This window comes from Typopeltis vanoorti, chromosome 11 (genome assembly GCF_054136105.1).
Source record: "Typopeltis vanoorti isolate ZY-2024b chromosome 11, IOZ_Tvanoo_1.0, whole genome shotgun sequence".
Classification (NCBI taxonomy): domain Eukaryota; kingdom Metazoa; phylum Arthropoda; class Arachnida; order Uropygi; family Thelyphonidae; genus Typopeltis; species Typopeltis vanoorti.
Window position 1 is genome coordinate 71,171,626 of NC_143559.1, and position 15,053 is coordinate 71,186,678.

The window sequence follows — 15,053 nt, forward strand, 5'->3', positions numbered from 1 at the left end:
TCCTTGAGTGGGACATTTGTGAATAAGGAGATGTCAAAACTGACCATTATATCAGTATGTTGGAGTATAAGGTTTTCTATACTGGCTTTGAAGTGGGCTGAGTTTTTTATGTGTGTGGTGTGTTGCCAGTATAGCATGTGAGCGCTTTTGGCTAATTTGTACATGGGGGAATCAATGCCATGAGTTCTAATGTTTCCTTGAGTGGGATCGATTCCCCCACATACAAATTAGCCAAACATTTAGCCAAAGTGCTCGCACACTATACTGGCAACACACATCACACAGAAAAAACTCAACCCATTTCAAAGGCAGTATAGAAAACCTTACACTTCAACATATTGACATAATGGTCAGTTTTGATGTCTTCTCGTTATTCACAGATTTCCTCGCGATATCTCAGCCCTATTTCAGTTCACAATGAACTCAGGCTATTTCATTTGGCAGGGAAAATTCTACAAACAGATAGAGGGGACAGCCATGGGTTCTGCTCCTTGGCCAACTTCTTTATGGAGACTTTTGAAGAGAAAGCCTTAAACTCTGCCCCACAAAAAACTACCATATGGTTTGGCTACGTTGACATGTTCGCTATTTGGCCACATGGCTCTGATACACTCTTCTTCTTGATGCATTTAAACAACCAACACCCCAAAATCAAGTTCACCCTGGAAAAAAGGAAAACAACAGCCTCCCTTTCCTGGACACACTAGTCGCCCGCCAGCCTGATGGAAACTTGGTTTCCTCAGTTTATAGAAAATCCACCCATATAGATATATTCACCCCCCCCCCCACACACACACAACAATATGGAGTTATTAAGATACTATACAACAGGGCTAAACTAATCTGTTCAAATTACAATGCCTCTGAACCAAATCACCTCCTTAACACTTCCAGCCAATGGCTATAACCCTCAAAAATTCCAAAAAATACTAAAACCAGTAAACCAACCCTCTCATTCCCTCCCCCTTCACAAAACATATTACTTCACAAAACATAAATCCATCACCATTCCCTACATCCAGGGCACCTAGGAAAAAATTCCTGAATCCAAAATCCTGAATAAACATGACCTGACCTCTTGTTACAGACCATATAGAAAATGATCAGGGAAAGGAAGAAGTAGCTGTAGTATTCAACACTAAACACAGAAATAAGTTTCTTGAATGACAGGCACTATCAAGCAGTGATTTAGACAAACATTGTTTAAAATTGGAAAATGACTTATTTTTGCCTATGGCTACAGAAGATTCTACTATGGAAGTGTAGAAATTTTTTGAGTCAAAAGGAAAAAGGAAAAGTTGTTTCTTGTTAGCGATTTGACATCAGAGTACAAAATGAATACCAGACATAACAAATGTTGGGGGAAAATTCTGAGAAAAGAGAAATGCTAATACCAATGGTAAATACCTGCTTGATTTCTGTTCAAGATGTGGAATCGTCATTACTAATACCATATACCAGCACAAATTTGCATGGAGAGAAGAAATAAGAAAATGGAAGATGTGAACTGCAGATTTAAACATAAACTGTTACTCAAGAAAAAATGAAAGAGTTTGAAGACAAGAATCAAACTTTGGAGACTCATTGGCAAACTCTGAAGAAAACATTAATTGATTCATTCAGCCAGAGAACTATACGGTGCATTTGTTTTTGCAAAGATTAAAAAAAAAAAAAAAAAAATCAAGAACTCCTTGACTGCCTTTCCTTGTGGAAAGGCAGTCAAAGAAAAGAAGAAAGCATATTGTGAGAGTTCATAGCAATTAAATCCGCATGTGCTTGAAGAGAAATGGGGGGGGGGGGGGTAAGACAGCGAAGTGATGAGTACAAGCTAAACAGGCATGGGATGACATTGGTAAGAATATAGAAGATGAATATCAAGAAGCGGCAAAATATTCTAGAAGTATATTGAAAAGCTTAGAAAGAGTACTGTAAAAGAAATCAGATGATACAGGTGACATGAAATTTGAAGATAATGATCTTCTTGAATGTTTGGAATAATTACTTTGAAAGATTACTGAGAAAAACAAGAAGTGATAGTATGGTGTTAGAAAAAATTCAAGAAAAATGCAATCAGAAATACATTTCAGTAGTTGAGGTAGAAAAAGCCATCATAAACCTGAAATGCAGAAAGGCAACTGGAGTAGAAGATATTCTATGAGAAATGCTCAAATATGGAGGTATAACAGTTTTACATTGGTCATGCTGCATAATTCAGACGGTCTGATGACAGGGTCAAATTCCAGATGATTGGCAGAATTCTCTTAGTACCAGTCTAATAAATGGGAAATAAAATAGAATGTGAGAATTTCAGAAGAATTTCCTTACTGAGTATTCCAGGTAAAATTTCTGCAAGCATACTTGAGAAAAGGCTAAACAAAAAAAAAAAAAAAAAAAGGTGGGTTCAGGCCTTATAGAGGTTGTTAGAATCAGATTTTTACTTTGACAAATAGTTTTGAGCAATCATGGGAATATAACAAGGATCTATATTTAAGTTTTGTAGATCTGAAAAAGGCATGTGACAAGATGCCAAGAGAAAAGCTGTTTAAAATGCTATGATTATATGGTGTAAATGGGGCATTATATTAACCAATACGTGAATTTTCAAATTTAAATCAGCTGTGAGACAAGGGTGCACATCTCCACTGTTGTTCATCATTTATATGGGTTGGGTCACAATTATCTAGGAAAGTGGCATTACATCAAAAATGGAGATATTCTACTCAGCTTATTATTTTATGCATATACTGTAATCCTAAACAAATCCAGTAGAAGTATGCAGGATTCATTAACTAAATTAAATACCAGTTGTAATAAACTTGGTATGAAAATCAGCCACAGGCAGAACACTGAAAACATCGACTGCATCCTGATTGGAGAAAATAAAACACTTAAACTATTTTGCCACAGAATAATGCAAATAGAAAACTGTGTATGGAAATAGATGACAGAATTAGCAAAGCTGGTTTGGTAGAAAATCAACTAAATAAATATAAGAAAAATATTAGTTAAAATACTGAATTATAATGGTATACAAGACAAACCAACTTATGGATCTGAGAGTGTGTTAGAAATAAGATACTGGATCAAAGACCATATTATGAGAGTGCTTTAAAAAAAATAATTAAGAGTATAAACAGATCGCATCAATGGCAGAACCTTATTAAAAATGAGGATGTTAAGAATAAATTTGACATTGTTAGCATTCAGGAATGTGTGAGCAGAGCTAATCTCAAGTGGTATTGTCACAATTAGAATGGTTGCTGGGATGCAGAAACGAGATCCAGAGAAAGCCCACGATCTAGGTGGATTACAGTAAGCAGTGCTTTAGAAGGTTGAAAAATAAGATCTGATGATATTGGAGTTCTGACAAATAACAGATTGATTTGGAGGAAAATTGTCACTAGGAAGTCGGTAATGATGCAAAATTTTCATGTAGTACCATCATACTATTCCTTTACCCCCCCAGGATACATATCAAGAATGTTAAAGATAATGTCCTTTTGGGGTTTGTCTATGTATATTTTATATATGTATTCTCTTGGATCCTTAACTGGTGGCTTGCTGGTATTGTTTTACAAACATTATTCTGCCCAGAATTTCTTTAGCCTTATAAATTCCTTGTCAATAATTCATTACACTTGCCTTGTACCTTCACTTTTTTATCAGTATTAAAATAGATAGGTAATTGAGGAGTTTGGTAATAAAAGGCTGCATAAATAAGAGTTTGCTGTTGTTTAATGGAAGGTTTGCTATAGTGAATTTTCTTTAGCATATATGTGGAATTTTAGATGGGACTTGTCAGTAATTTTTGATAAGATCACTATAAGGATATTTACTATAATTAGAGTTGACTGTAGTTATGATACACAAAGTTACTGAGTTTATATAATCACTGCAGTAATTGTACTGATTTACTAAACTTTGTTTTTGTAGACTTACTTTCGAATCCATCCAAGTCAGTAGCTACATTAGATTTGGGAGGAGGTTCTACTCAAGTTACATTTGCTCCTGCAGATCTTAGCACACTTATTGAGAGTCCTAGTAATTATATAATGAAGAAAGAAATAAATAAGAAATCTGTTATGTTATATACTCACAGGTTAGTTTAGTTTTCTCTATACAGGTAAATAAAAATAAAAACTATTTCTTTTAAAATAGTGTTTTTATTTTTTGAACCCTACGGTTTGCTCATTTTTGTTTGTTCCGAAACATCCGATTCAAAATTTTGTGTGTAGCAAATTTAAATTTTTTTGGAGGAATCTTTTGAAATTTAATGTAACTTGCTATCTTAAAACACAAATGTTTTATAGTTGTTCCCACCTATAAAAAAATTCTTCTACAAGAATACCTTGCTGTAGTATATGTCAGGGAATGGAGAAAATAAACCTTTTTTTAACTGTAGTTTGGAATTTCATGTTAAAATGTGACTTTAATGAGTAGGAGTTAGTACTGTGAGTTTGCATTGGACTGAATGATAGTGAGTAGTTGCATCTTGTGTCTATTAGATTTGAGTGCAGTGGAATTATAATTACCAACTCAGGTTAACAATATCCATAAAAATGAGCAGAAATCAATAGCTGTGTGATAAGATGTGGAGTAAGATGATGAGGAGGATCATTGACTAATTTGTTTGCTTGCCAAACAGAGTTATATTTTGGTGGATTCTCTCCAAATTTGAGAACAATACTCCATTATAAAAATTTCATATTATTGTGATTAGTTGTTTGTTTTTTGAATTATAATATTCAGTGTAAGGATTTAAGTTTTGTTACATGAGGACACTTTTTTTTTTTTTAATTTATTTATTCACATTTCTTAATGCAATTGTATGCCTAGTTGTAAATAGGCAACTTGCTTACCTTGACATGGTAATCCTTAAGGAGTTACATACTAATATTTTATATGTATAATATTTTGTTATATATATACACACACACACACACACACAATATGTAATTTTTTACATATTGTGATGTGTAATTGCTATACTAATGGTAACCTTGTTGCCAATTAAGTTTCTCTTTTAATGAACATGCTCAAATAGTTGAGTTTTGGAACAGCTGTTCCTGGGAAATGGATACACTAGCCAAGGAGAAAATAGAAGAGAGAGGGGGGGGAACTGTGTAGCGATCTCATCATCATCAAATTCCTGCCATGTACCCTCAAGGGGTGTACAGGATATGATAGTACTACTTGAAAAAATTACATCATTACTAACTTCCTATCTACAATTTTCCTCCAAATCAGTCTGTTACTTGTCAAGACTCCAACATTATCAGATCTTATATTTCTATCGTCTAAGATTTTTTATATCGATCTTTATCTACTCTCCAAGGAAGAACTGTGAAATTAATATTGAAGGACAATATAATGCATCAGGCCTTCATATATCAGAGTGCTCAAGTATGCAAGAAAGATACACTACATAAAGCAAGACAAAATTTGTGATAAAATTCTTTTCCTTGGAACTGCTCCATTAAATGTATTTCTGTTCTCAGAGTGATTATCTTCCTGCTCGCTTCAGGAAGTTAAAGGTGTTCTTTATTAAACTTTCTTGCTAGAAGAATATATGTAGGCATAATAGTTAAGTGAATCTTTGATTTCTTTTGTTGTGATCTGAGGAATTTGAGAGGTAAGATAGACTGAATAAATGAATTAGTAGAAAAAAAATATGGAAAGTAAAGAGGATATTGATTTGATTATAATTGCAGATGAAATTAGTTCATACAGTCAAAATGAAACTGTTCAACTTTTTAGCTGAATGGTTCCTATTTTGTATATTAATTGATATTCATCTCTCAGAAACAAATTTAGTTGTGACAAGACATTAATGCAAGATTGAGAGTTTTTCTTCCTTTATTCTTTTCTCTTGGAGCCCATATTATGTAATCTTTAGAATGACCATATAGTTATCTTTAACTTCACTAAGAATCCGAAAGATATAGTTACTCTCCATGACTAATAACATAAATTTAACATATTAACATGCACACACATGAGCAGTCCTCAGCATACAATGTATGTGACATATGACCACTTGTATTTACAGTGTCCATCCCATTATGTTCACATGTATTATCTCACTCTTGCAACCCAAGGACCTGAGTGTTATTGTTGTTTTCAAGGCATATTATTTAAGGAATACTTTTGCTTAGTCTGTTGCAGTTACTGAGGATGAGAAAACCTTCAGAGACTTAAGGAATATAATATCTTGCATTGTTGTTTTAAGGATACTTGCGACATAAGACTGAATGATATAATCACGTAATCACAAGAAAGATATTTATTTAACCAAATATTTCGGTCTGGAAATAGCAGACCATCGTCGGTGGTATTACAAGAACAGTTTAAAAAATATACAAGCTAGAATACTAACAATAGATCGTTGAAATTAGAACATGCCGCGTGATGTTATATCACTAAGTATGAAACGAAATATTTTGAAGTAGAAACATGATTGAATTTGCTATTAAAAAAAAAAAAAAAAAAAAAAAAAAAAAAAAAAAATTAATGGGTAATCTTGATTAGGCTTTCCCAGATTTTTGATATAGATATGCAGTCATTACGATTCAGGTTGAATCGTAATGACTGCATATCTATATCAAAAATCTGGGAAAGCCTAATCAAGATTACCCATTAATTTTTTTTTTTTTTTTTTTTTTTTTTTTTTTTTTTTTTTTTTTTTTTAATAGCAAATTCAATCATGTTTCTACTTCAAAATATTTCGTTTCATACTTAGTGATATAACATCACGCGGCATGTTCTAATTTCAACGATCTATTGTTAGTATTCTAGCTTGTATATTTTTTAAACTGTTCTTGTAATACCACCGACGATGGTCTGCTATTTCCAGACCGAAATATTTGGTTAAATAAATATCTTTCTTGTGATTACGTGATTATATCATTCAATCTTGCATTGTACAAAGAATGTAGATGCAGCATGGAGTGAGGTGACCGCAGAGGGTATGAATAGTGTTTGGAAGAAGCTGCTGAAAATGCATGCCTGTACATTCACAGGTTTAACAGACAAAAAAAAAAAAAAACCTTACAAGAGATTAATGACAAGATTGTACTGCTAGCTAAAGAGTTGGAAGTTGACAATGAAGATGTAGAACAGTTAGTGGAAGAAGAGCTCTCAGAGGAAGATCTTATAGAGGTGATGCACAGGAAGTTGTAGAAGTGAGAAAAAGCAGAACAAGCAGAGTCCCCCCCCCCCGATGAAAGTTTATAGTGAAAAAAATTGGCAGAGGCATTTGCCTCGATTAATAAGGCAATTTGGTTATTCAAGGAAATGGACCCCAACATGGAGAAATTTAGCAAATTACATCATTCTGTGCTAAATTTAGCACAAAATGATGCAAGCTGCAATTTCTTGCTACAGAGAAATTTATGCAGAAAAGCAAAGAAACCTGTGCAGATTAAGTTGGATATAAAATGCGAGCTTTTAAAGAGGCTCACTTCTGCTGTGACCTCTTCTTCTGAAGACAAGCCTAGATTCTCCTGAAGTTAAGCATCTGGAACTGTCCTCAGAATGCTTTGTTGCATTTCCTGAATTTGAACATTCTGTTGTTGATTACCTGGCTTATATCAGTGGCGTTGCGTGTCCATTTAGGTTGGGTGTGCTGTCGTGTGGCTTATGCATCCTGCACTACAAAATTCATGTCAATCTGACTATATGATTGCTTTTTTTTTTATGAATCGATATTATATTCCTTATATTAATTGGTCCAATGCAATTACTTTGTAGGATAACTTAAAATACTTGAATTTATCAATTAATATAATTTTAAATGTGGAAAGCATAAAGGTCAAATGAACAATAACTTTGCTTCATGCGCACCATGTATGTAAGAAGCACAAAGGGTTTACACTTCGTGGTGAGATTATCATTGGCAAATACTAGAGTGAGGCAAGGGTAATTAATTTTTGATATGGCTTTTAAGTACAGCCATATAATGTGCACAGAAATTGAAAAAAGTAATCAAATTGAGAAATTATTATTTTTCCAGATTGCTTCAAAGAAAGGCTGAAACAACTTGTATTACTTATTTATACACAAGTTCCAACCTCCTTCGACTATAATCATAATCACACAATCTGAGAAGGCACTGGCAGAAAAATGGGACATTCAATAGATCATCAGCACTGTTTCCCATTTTAAATATGGGCAAAAAAAGTTCTAAATTATTTATAGAAAATTACTTGTCTATATTGGTGTTCTAAACACATCAGTTCACACTTCACGCATGCAAAATTTAGAAAATAAAAACATCGACTTAAGACAAATGACAACGTTCAGTTGGATTGTTTGATACAATAACCAATCATAGCCACTGATTTCTGAGTGCTATTGTCTCAATGCACATCCTGCCTTGGCTTCTGGGTGGTTTAAAACCACTGGAACGCTAAGAATTTGCACTGTGTCATCTGTACGTCTGTTAAAAAGGCTTAAAAGTGTCCATATTTGTGATTGCACACCCGGATCAAAAAAGTGTCCTCTTTGGGCTATTAACACAGATGTAACGCAATGTTTGTGCCTTGAAATGTGTTCTCTTCACAAAGCATTAGTATATTGTGTTTAATTTTAGGAATGACGTGAAGCCATGAAACAACTAGGCGACTCTTTAACAAGAATAAATGCAAAAATATAATATCTGTGATATTGCTATTTCATGGGTGTGTACCCCCCCCCCCCCCACACACACACAGAGAGAGAGAGAGAGAAAGAGAGAATATGAACAAAAAGAGCCAGTGATTTGCACTAGGACCTTAATATAGGGAATTAGAAACCTTCATGTGGTCAAGAGCCATAACATTATATTTATGATTCCATTTTGCAATGAGAACCAAAATAATCCCTTATACTTCCATTTCATGCATATGTGAAAGTTTCATGGGCCCATTTCATACAAAATATATTTCACATACAATACTGAGTTAAGCATATTGAGATTCTACATTTGATATTTTGTATTTTACTTCTTTTATGATTTTAAGTTTGACAATATACATAACATCATTAAAATAAGGGAAACTTTATTTAGGTAATACAATTGACTTTTGAGAGCAAATGCTTTTTCACTTCCAAAATGAAAGTGCATTTTATTGTGCTTAGAGCTACAGCCTCAGAACCTCTAGTTCTTAACCCTTGTAATGTTTTACCTAAGCTAATAACCTCTTTACTGGTTGCTGTTTGTGGATAGTTGGAAACTCCTAACCATATTGATGATATATTAAAGTCTTTATGCTATAGTGTCAATCTTCACTTTACCAAATACTGATATTCTTGATCCATGTATCAATTAGGAGATTTGTTAATACATAGTACTTCATAAATTTAATTATTATAGTTAATTTTAGAATTAGTAAAGCTTTTCTTATATATATATAAAAACACATTATTTGATGCCCCCCTTTTTTTTTTTTTTTATAATAGCTATTTAGGTTTGGGTCTAATGGCAGCAAGATTAGCTATTCTAACCTCAGGTCAAAGTAAGTAGTTTTGTACTATTTGATGTGTTCTTCCTTGTGTGAAAGAGGCTAATTCTGTTAAATAAAATTCTCAAACACTGAACTGCTCCTCACTTCTTAATGCAGCTACAGATTTTCGTCATTTTGAAGTTTCCTAATTCTGTAAACATAAAAAAATTTATCACTTTTTAATACATTCATGCAAGTTCAATTTATTGAACCTGTAGTACGAATGCAATGAAGAGAAATTTTATTAATATGTCATTATTAATATTAATATCTCATTAATAATAAATTTTATGATAATTTATATAATGCTATTTATAAAATATATAAATCAATTTATAAATATATGAGTGGAAGTGATCTTTACTAAGAGTATTCTAAGCATTATCATTATTAAAAGGAATTCAGAAATTAATAAATTTAAAAATTCATAAAATTTAAGTAATTTTTATTAAAAGGAAACATGATAAATATCCAGTATTGTTTTTCAGATAGAAAACAGTATTTGCCTTTGTAACTTAGTTTTGAAAATAACCAAAAGATTTCAAGAATACAACCTTCAGAATGAATGATACCATGAAAATGTACTTTTAAAAGATATTACATTTACCAGACATATATTAACCTATATTGATCTTTTTATTAGTGTTTTCATCATCATCATCAAATTCCTAACATGTACCCTCAAGGGGTGTACACGATATGATAGTACTACATGAAACATTTACATCATTACTAACTTCCTATCTACAATTTTCCTCCAAATCAGTCTGTTACTTGTCAAGACTCCAAATTTATCAGATCTTATATTTCTATCGTCTAAGGCACTTTGTACCGTATCAATCAATCAACCTATATCTTGGTCTTCCTCTGGGTCATTTTCCTGCCAATCTGGCAGAGAATACTTGTTTTGCTAATCTTTCCTCCCCCATTCTGTTTAATGGTTGGGGTGTCACCCGATTAAACAAGGCCCCCATTGTTTTTGCCAGGGAACCAGGGTAAGCAAAAAGTCAGCTACTGGAACAAATCTGAAAGCACACCCCCAACTCAACATCACCAGAGTTAAAGATCGGTACTATCAACATAAGAAACCTGAATGGCAAAGAAATGGAGCTAACTGAAGAATTAAATAAGTACCAGATCAACATAATAGGGGTAACTGAAACAAAAAAGACAAAACCTGGTGAGATCTTTCTTAGCAAAAAATACAAAATGTTATATTCAGGAAATGAAAATCAAGGAAGAGAATCTTCTTGAATGGCAGGTAGTCTCAAGTAGAGTGATGTGGGCAAATATCAGAATGGGAAACTGGACAATGAGACTTATTTGTGCCAATGGTCCCACAGAAGGTTCTACTAAGGTAGAAGTGGAGGAATTTTTTGATGCTTTAGAAAAAGCAACTGACATAATGACAAAGGGAAAGTTGGTCCTTGTTGAGGATCTAAATAGCAGAGTAGGGAATGATTGTCAGACATACAAAAATATTTTGGGAAAATTTGGAGAAAACAGCAAAGCCAATAAAAATGGCAAATACCTGTTGGATTTCTGCTCAGGACATGGACTGGTTATTACTAACACCATGTTCCAACATAAAAATGTGCATAAATTCACATGGAGAGAAGAGGCAAGGAATAAGAAAAGTATCATTGACTATGTTATTGTTGATAGTGATGTTTTCTCCCTGATGCAGGACACCAGAGTGTACAGAGGATTTGAAATTGGAAGCGATCACTATTTAGTCTTGAGCAGGATGAAATTGAATTTCATATTGAAAAGAATAATATGTAAGAAAGTTTTAAAGCGAATAAAAGTTGTGCAGCTCTCAGATGTGAACTGTAGACTAAAATACACAAAGATTATTGAGGAAAAAAATGAAAGAGTTTGAGAACAGAAACCAAACCTTGGAGATTCATTGGCAAGCCTTGAAGAAAACCCTGATTGATTCAGCCAGAGAGGCATGTGGTGAGGTTGTCTGCAAGGATAGAAAAATCAGAATCCCATGGTGGACACAGGAAGTTAAAGAGGCAGTGAAGGAAAAGAAGAAAGCATATCAAAAGTTCCTGGCAAAGAAGTCAGCTTTTGCTCTTAGAGAATACAGAGACAAATGTAAGAAAGCGAAACACTGTGTAAAACTAGCTAAACAAAAGTCGTGGGAGGACTTTGGTAAGAACATAGAAATTAGATATCAAGAAGGTGGCAAAATATTCTGGAGATTGTTGAAGAAGCTTAGGAATGGAGGAAAGAGGGCTGTAAAAGGAGTTAGAGCTGATAAAGGTGACATGAAAACAGGAGAAAAAGATATCCTTGAAGTATGGAGTAATTACTTTGAAAAATGGCTAAATGAAACAAGCAGTGATGACAGCACAGTGGTAAAAAACACTCAGCAGGCATATAGTTAGGAATGCATATCCATACTTGAAGTAGAAAAAGCCATCAAAGGCTTGAAATGTGGAATGTCAGCAGAAGTAATGATATTCAACCAGAAATGCTGAAGTATGGTGGTATAAAAATCTTACAGTTTCTGCACTGCATAGTTCAGAATGACTGGACAGAGGGACGAATTCCAGATGATTGGAGTAGATCTCTCATAGTATGCATACATAAAAAGGGAAATAAAACTGAATGTGAGAATTACAGAGGTATATCCTTATTGAGTGTTCCTGGTAAGATATATGCAAGTATACTTGAGAACCGGTTGAGAAGAATTGTGGAAGAAAAGCTTGGTGAAGAACAAGCTGGATTCAGGCCAAATAGGGGCTCTCATGATCAGATCTTCACCTTTTAGTTGAGAAAGCATGGGAATATAACAAAGATCTGTATTTAAGTTTTGTCGATCTGGAAAAGGCATATGACAAGGTGCCAAGAGGGAAGCTATTCAATATGCTACAGTTATATGGTGTCAATGGGGCATTATATCAAGCAATACTTAGTCTTTATTTGAGTTATAAGTTAGCAGTTAGAATTGAAGGAAGTACAGGAAGATGGTTTAATGTTAAATCTGGTGTGAGACAAGGATGCACATTATCCCCTCTGTTATTCATTATCTATATGAATCACATTATGAAGGAAAGTGGTATTAAACATGATATCAAACTTGGAGATGTTAATGTCAGTTCTTTGCTTTATGCGGACGATGTTATACTTCTAAATAAATCTGCTACAAGTTTGCAAGATTTCCTGACTGAATTGAATAACTGTTGTAATAGGTATGTTATGAAGGTCAGCATTAAAAAGACAAAGACAATGAAAATAGGTAGAATTGTTGAAAATGCAAACTGTGTTTTGAATGGGGAACCTATGGAACAAGTGAAACATTTCAGCTACTTAGGCACGATTTTTACTAAAGATGGTAAATTAAATATAGAAATAGACAACAGAATCAACAAAGCTGTTATGGTAGGAAGCCAATTGAATAAATTCATATGGAATAAGAGAGAAATTAGTCAGAACATTAAATTAGTTCAAATTATTCAAATATTCAAACCAGTTTTAACTTATGAATCTGAGAGCTGGGTCAGAAGTAAAACACTTGACCAAAGACTAGAGACTGCAGATATGAGAGTCCTGAGAAAGATTAGAGGCGTGAACAGATGGGATCAATGGCAGTATCATATTACAAACGAGGATATTAGGAATGAACTTGACATTGTCAGCATCCAGGAATGCGTTAACAGAGCTAATCTCAGGTGATATGGTCACTTAAACAGAATGTGGGAGGAAAGATTAGCAAAACAATTGTTCTCTGCCAGGTTGGCAGGAAAATGACCCAGAGGAAGACCAAGATATAGGTTGATTGATACAGTACAAAGTGCCTTAGACAATAGAAATATAAGATCTCATAATGTTGGAGTCTTGACAAGTGACAGGCGGATTTGTAGGAAAATTGTAAATAGGAAGTTAGTAATGATGTAAATTTTTCATGTAGTACTATCATATCCTGTTCACCCCTTGAGGATACATGTCAGGAATTTGATGATGAGTCCATATCTTGAACAGAAATCCAGCTGGCACTTCTCATTATTACTAGCTTTGGTCTTTTCTTCAAATTTCCCTAAACATTTCTTCATCATGTATTCATATCCATTATATATATTTGTGGTTTAAGCTAATAGAGAGTATAGTTTGGTTGGCTAATTCTGAAATTGCTGACCCCATCCTCGTTCATTCAGTACCAAGTGTACACCTAATAACAGGGCACACCACATGAAGGTGAGGATTGGACATTACGTCAGAATCCCCAGTTGGTTCTCTGCATTCCTTAAAGGCAATGTGGAGTTGTTCTCCTAGTTATTTTGTTGTGATCCCTATGCAACCCCTGGTGGGGAGCCAGTTGATGTAAACTTAATTAAATTAAAGAACACCTCTTGATGGTACATGTATCAGGAAATTGATGATTGTGATCTATTCCTATCCTGTTCTGCTGTTAGTCTAAGACAGACCAACTTTTTATTTTTATTTTTTACATTAGATACCTTCAGTAATGACTCAAATGCTTCAACTCCTTTAGGGGGATCCTTCAATGGGATGATATGTACAGGTGTTTCATTGGGTCCCTATTTTGATGTTTTCCCTCATCACTGCTTGATATTGCTTGCTGTTCATGAAGATTAACCTCATGTTTAGTCTTCAATGCTATAGCTACCCCTTTCTTTGCCTGGTCATTATTGTCTGCATTTTAATATCTTATATTAGAAGAATCTTGCATGTTTGTCTTCTTTTGGTAACACCAATTATATTGCATCTCTAATTTTTTTACCAGTTCCACTTAATTTCTGCTGATGTTGTTGGAGCTTGTTTCTATATCTTAGTTTCACTATTCACTATAGTTGCCTGACAAAATCAATGTTTGTGTGTGTGTGTGTGTGTGTGCGTGCGCACGTGCAGAGGGGAGGATGCAGGCTTGTTTTACTGGAAAATGTTCCAGCCAGCATGAAATTCCATATGTTCCATCATTTTGCTTTAAACCATAAATAATAAATTACACGATAACCCAGTAATTAACTTTAATGAATTAAAAGTACACAATATTTTGTACTGAAATTAACGGTACATCATCAGTGTAGACAACAAGCAATTCAAAGGAATGGAATACAAAGTACATAACAGTCAGTGGATTACCAATTAAAAACTGTTGCCACATGCTAGAAATTAATATTAATAAAGAATATTATTAAAATTATTCTTAAAAACTATTTTTTGATGGTTACATAAGATTAGAATCTACCAAACTTTTGGGAAAGACAGAGAGAGAGAGAGACAATCATTTCGGCCAGTGTAAAAGAGCTTCACAATTCTCTTTGAAAAGGCATTCATATTTAAACTTGCATCTATGGAGAAGGTGAGCTTTATCCCACTGGATATTGTGTTTAGTGTCATTACTGTGTTGTGCCAGACCAGACTTTTGAGGTTTCATGTATTCGATATAATATTGATGTTCATTAATTCTTTTTTCCACGGAACAGCCTGTTTGTCCAAAGGATGATAGATTACATTCACACGGTATCTAGTAAATGCCAGCTAATGAAAGAGGTGCCAATTTGTCTTTTGTAGATGGCAACAGGTGAGAAATTTTGT

General features: G+C 33.9%; 1 protein-coding gene across 3 annotated transcripts in view; it reads left to right on the top strand.

The window, feature by feature from the left end:
* The window catches only part of LOC150101716 (ectonucleoside triphosphate diphosphohydrolase 5-like), a 171,750-nt gene that overhangs the window by 103,909 nt on the left and 52,788 nt on the right, over positions 1 to 15,053 (top strand). For all 3 annotated transcript variants that reach the window (XM_090400547.1, XM_090400545.1, XM_090400546.1), the window contains exons 8-9: positions 3,934 to 4,099; positions 9,439 to 9,494. In XM_090400547.1, coding sequence (XP_090256673.1) covers positions 3,934 to 4,099; positions 9,439 to 9,494 — 222 coding nt within the window. The remainder of the gene's footprint in view (positions 1 to 3,933; positions 4,100 to 9,438; positions 9,495 to 15,053) is intronic.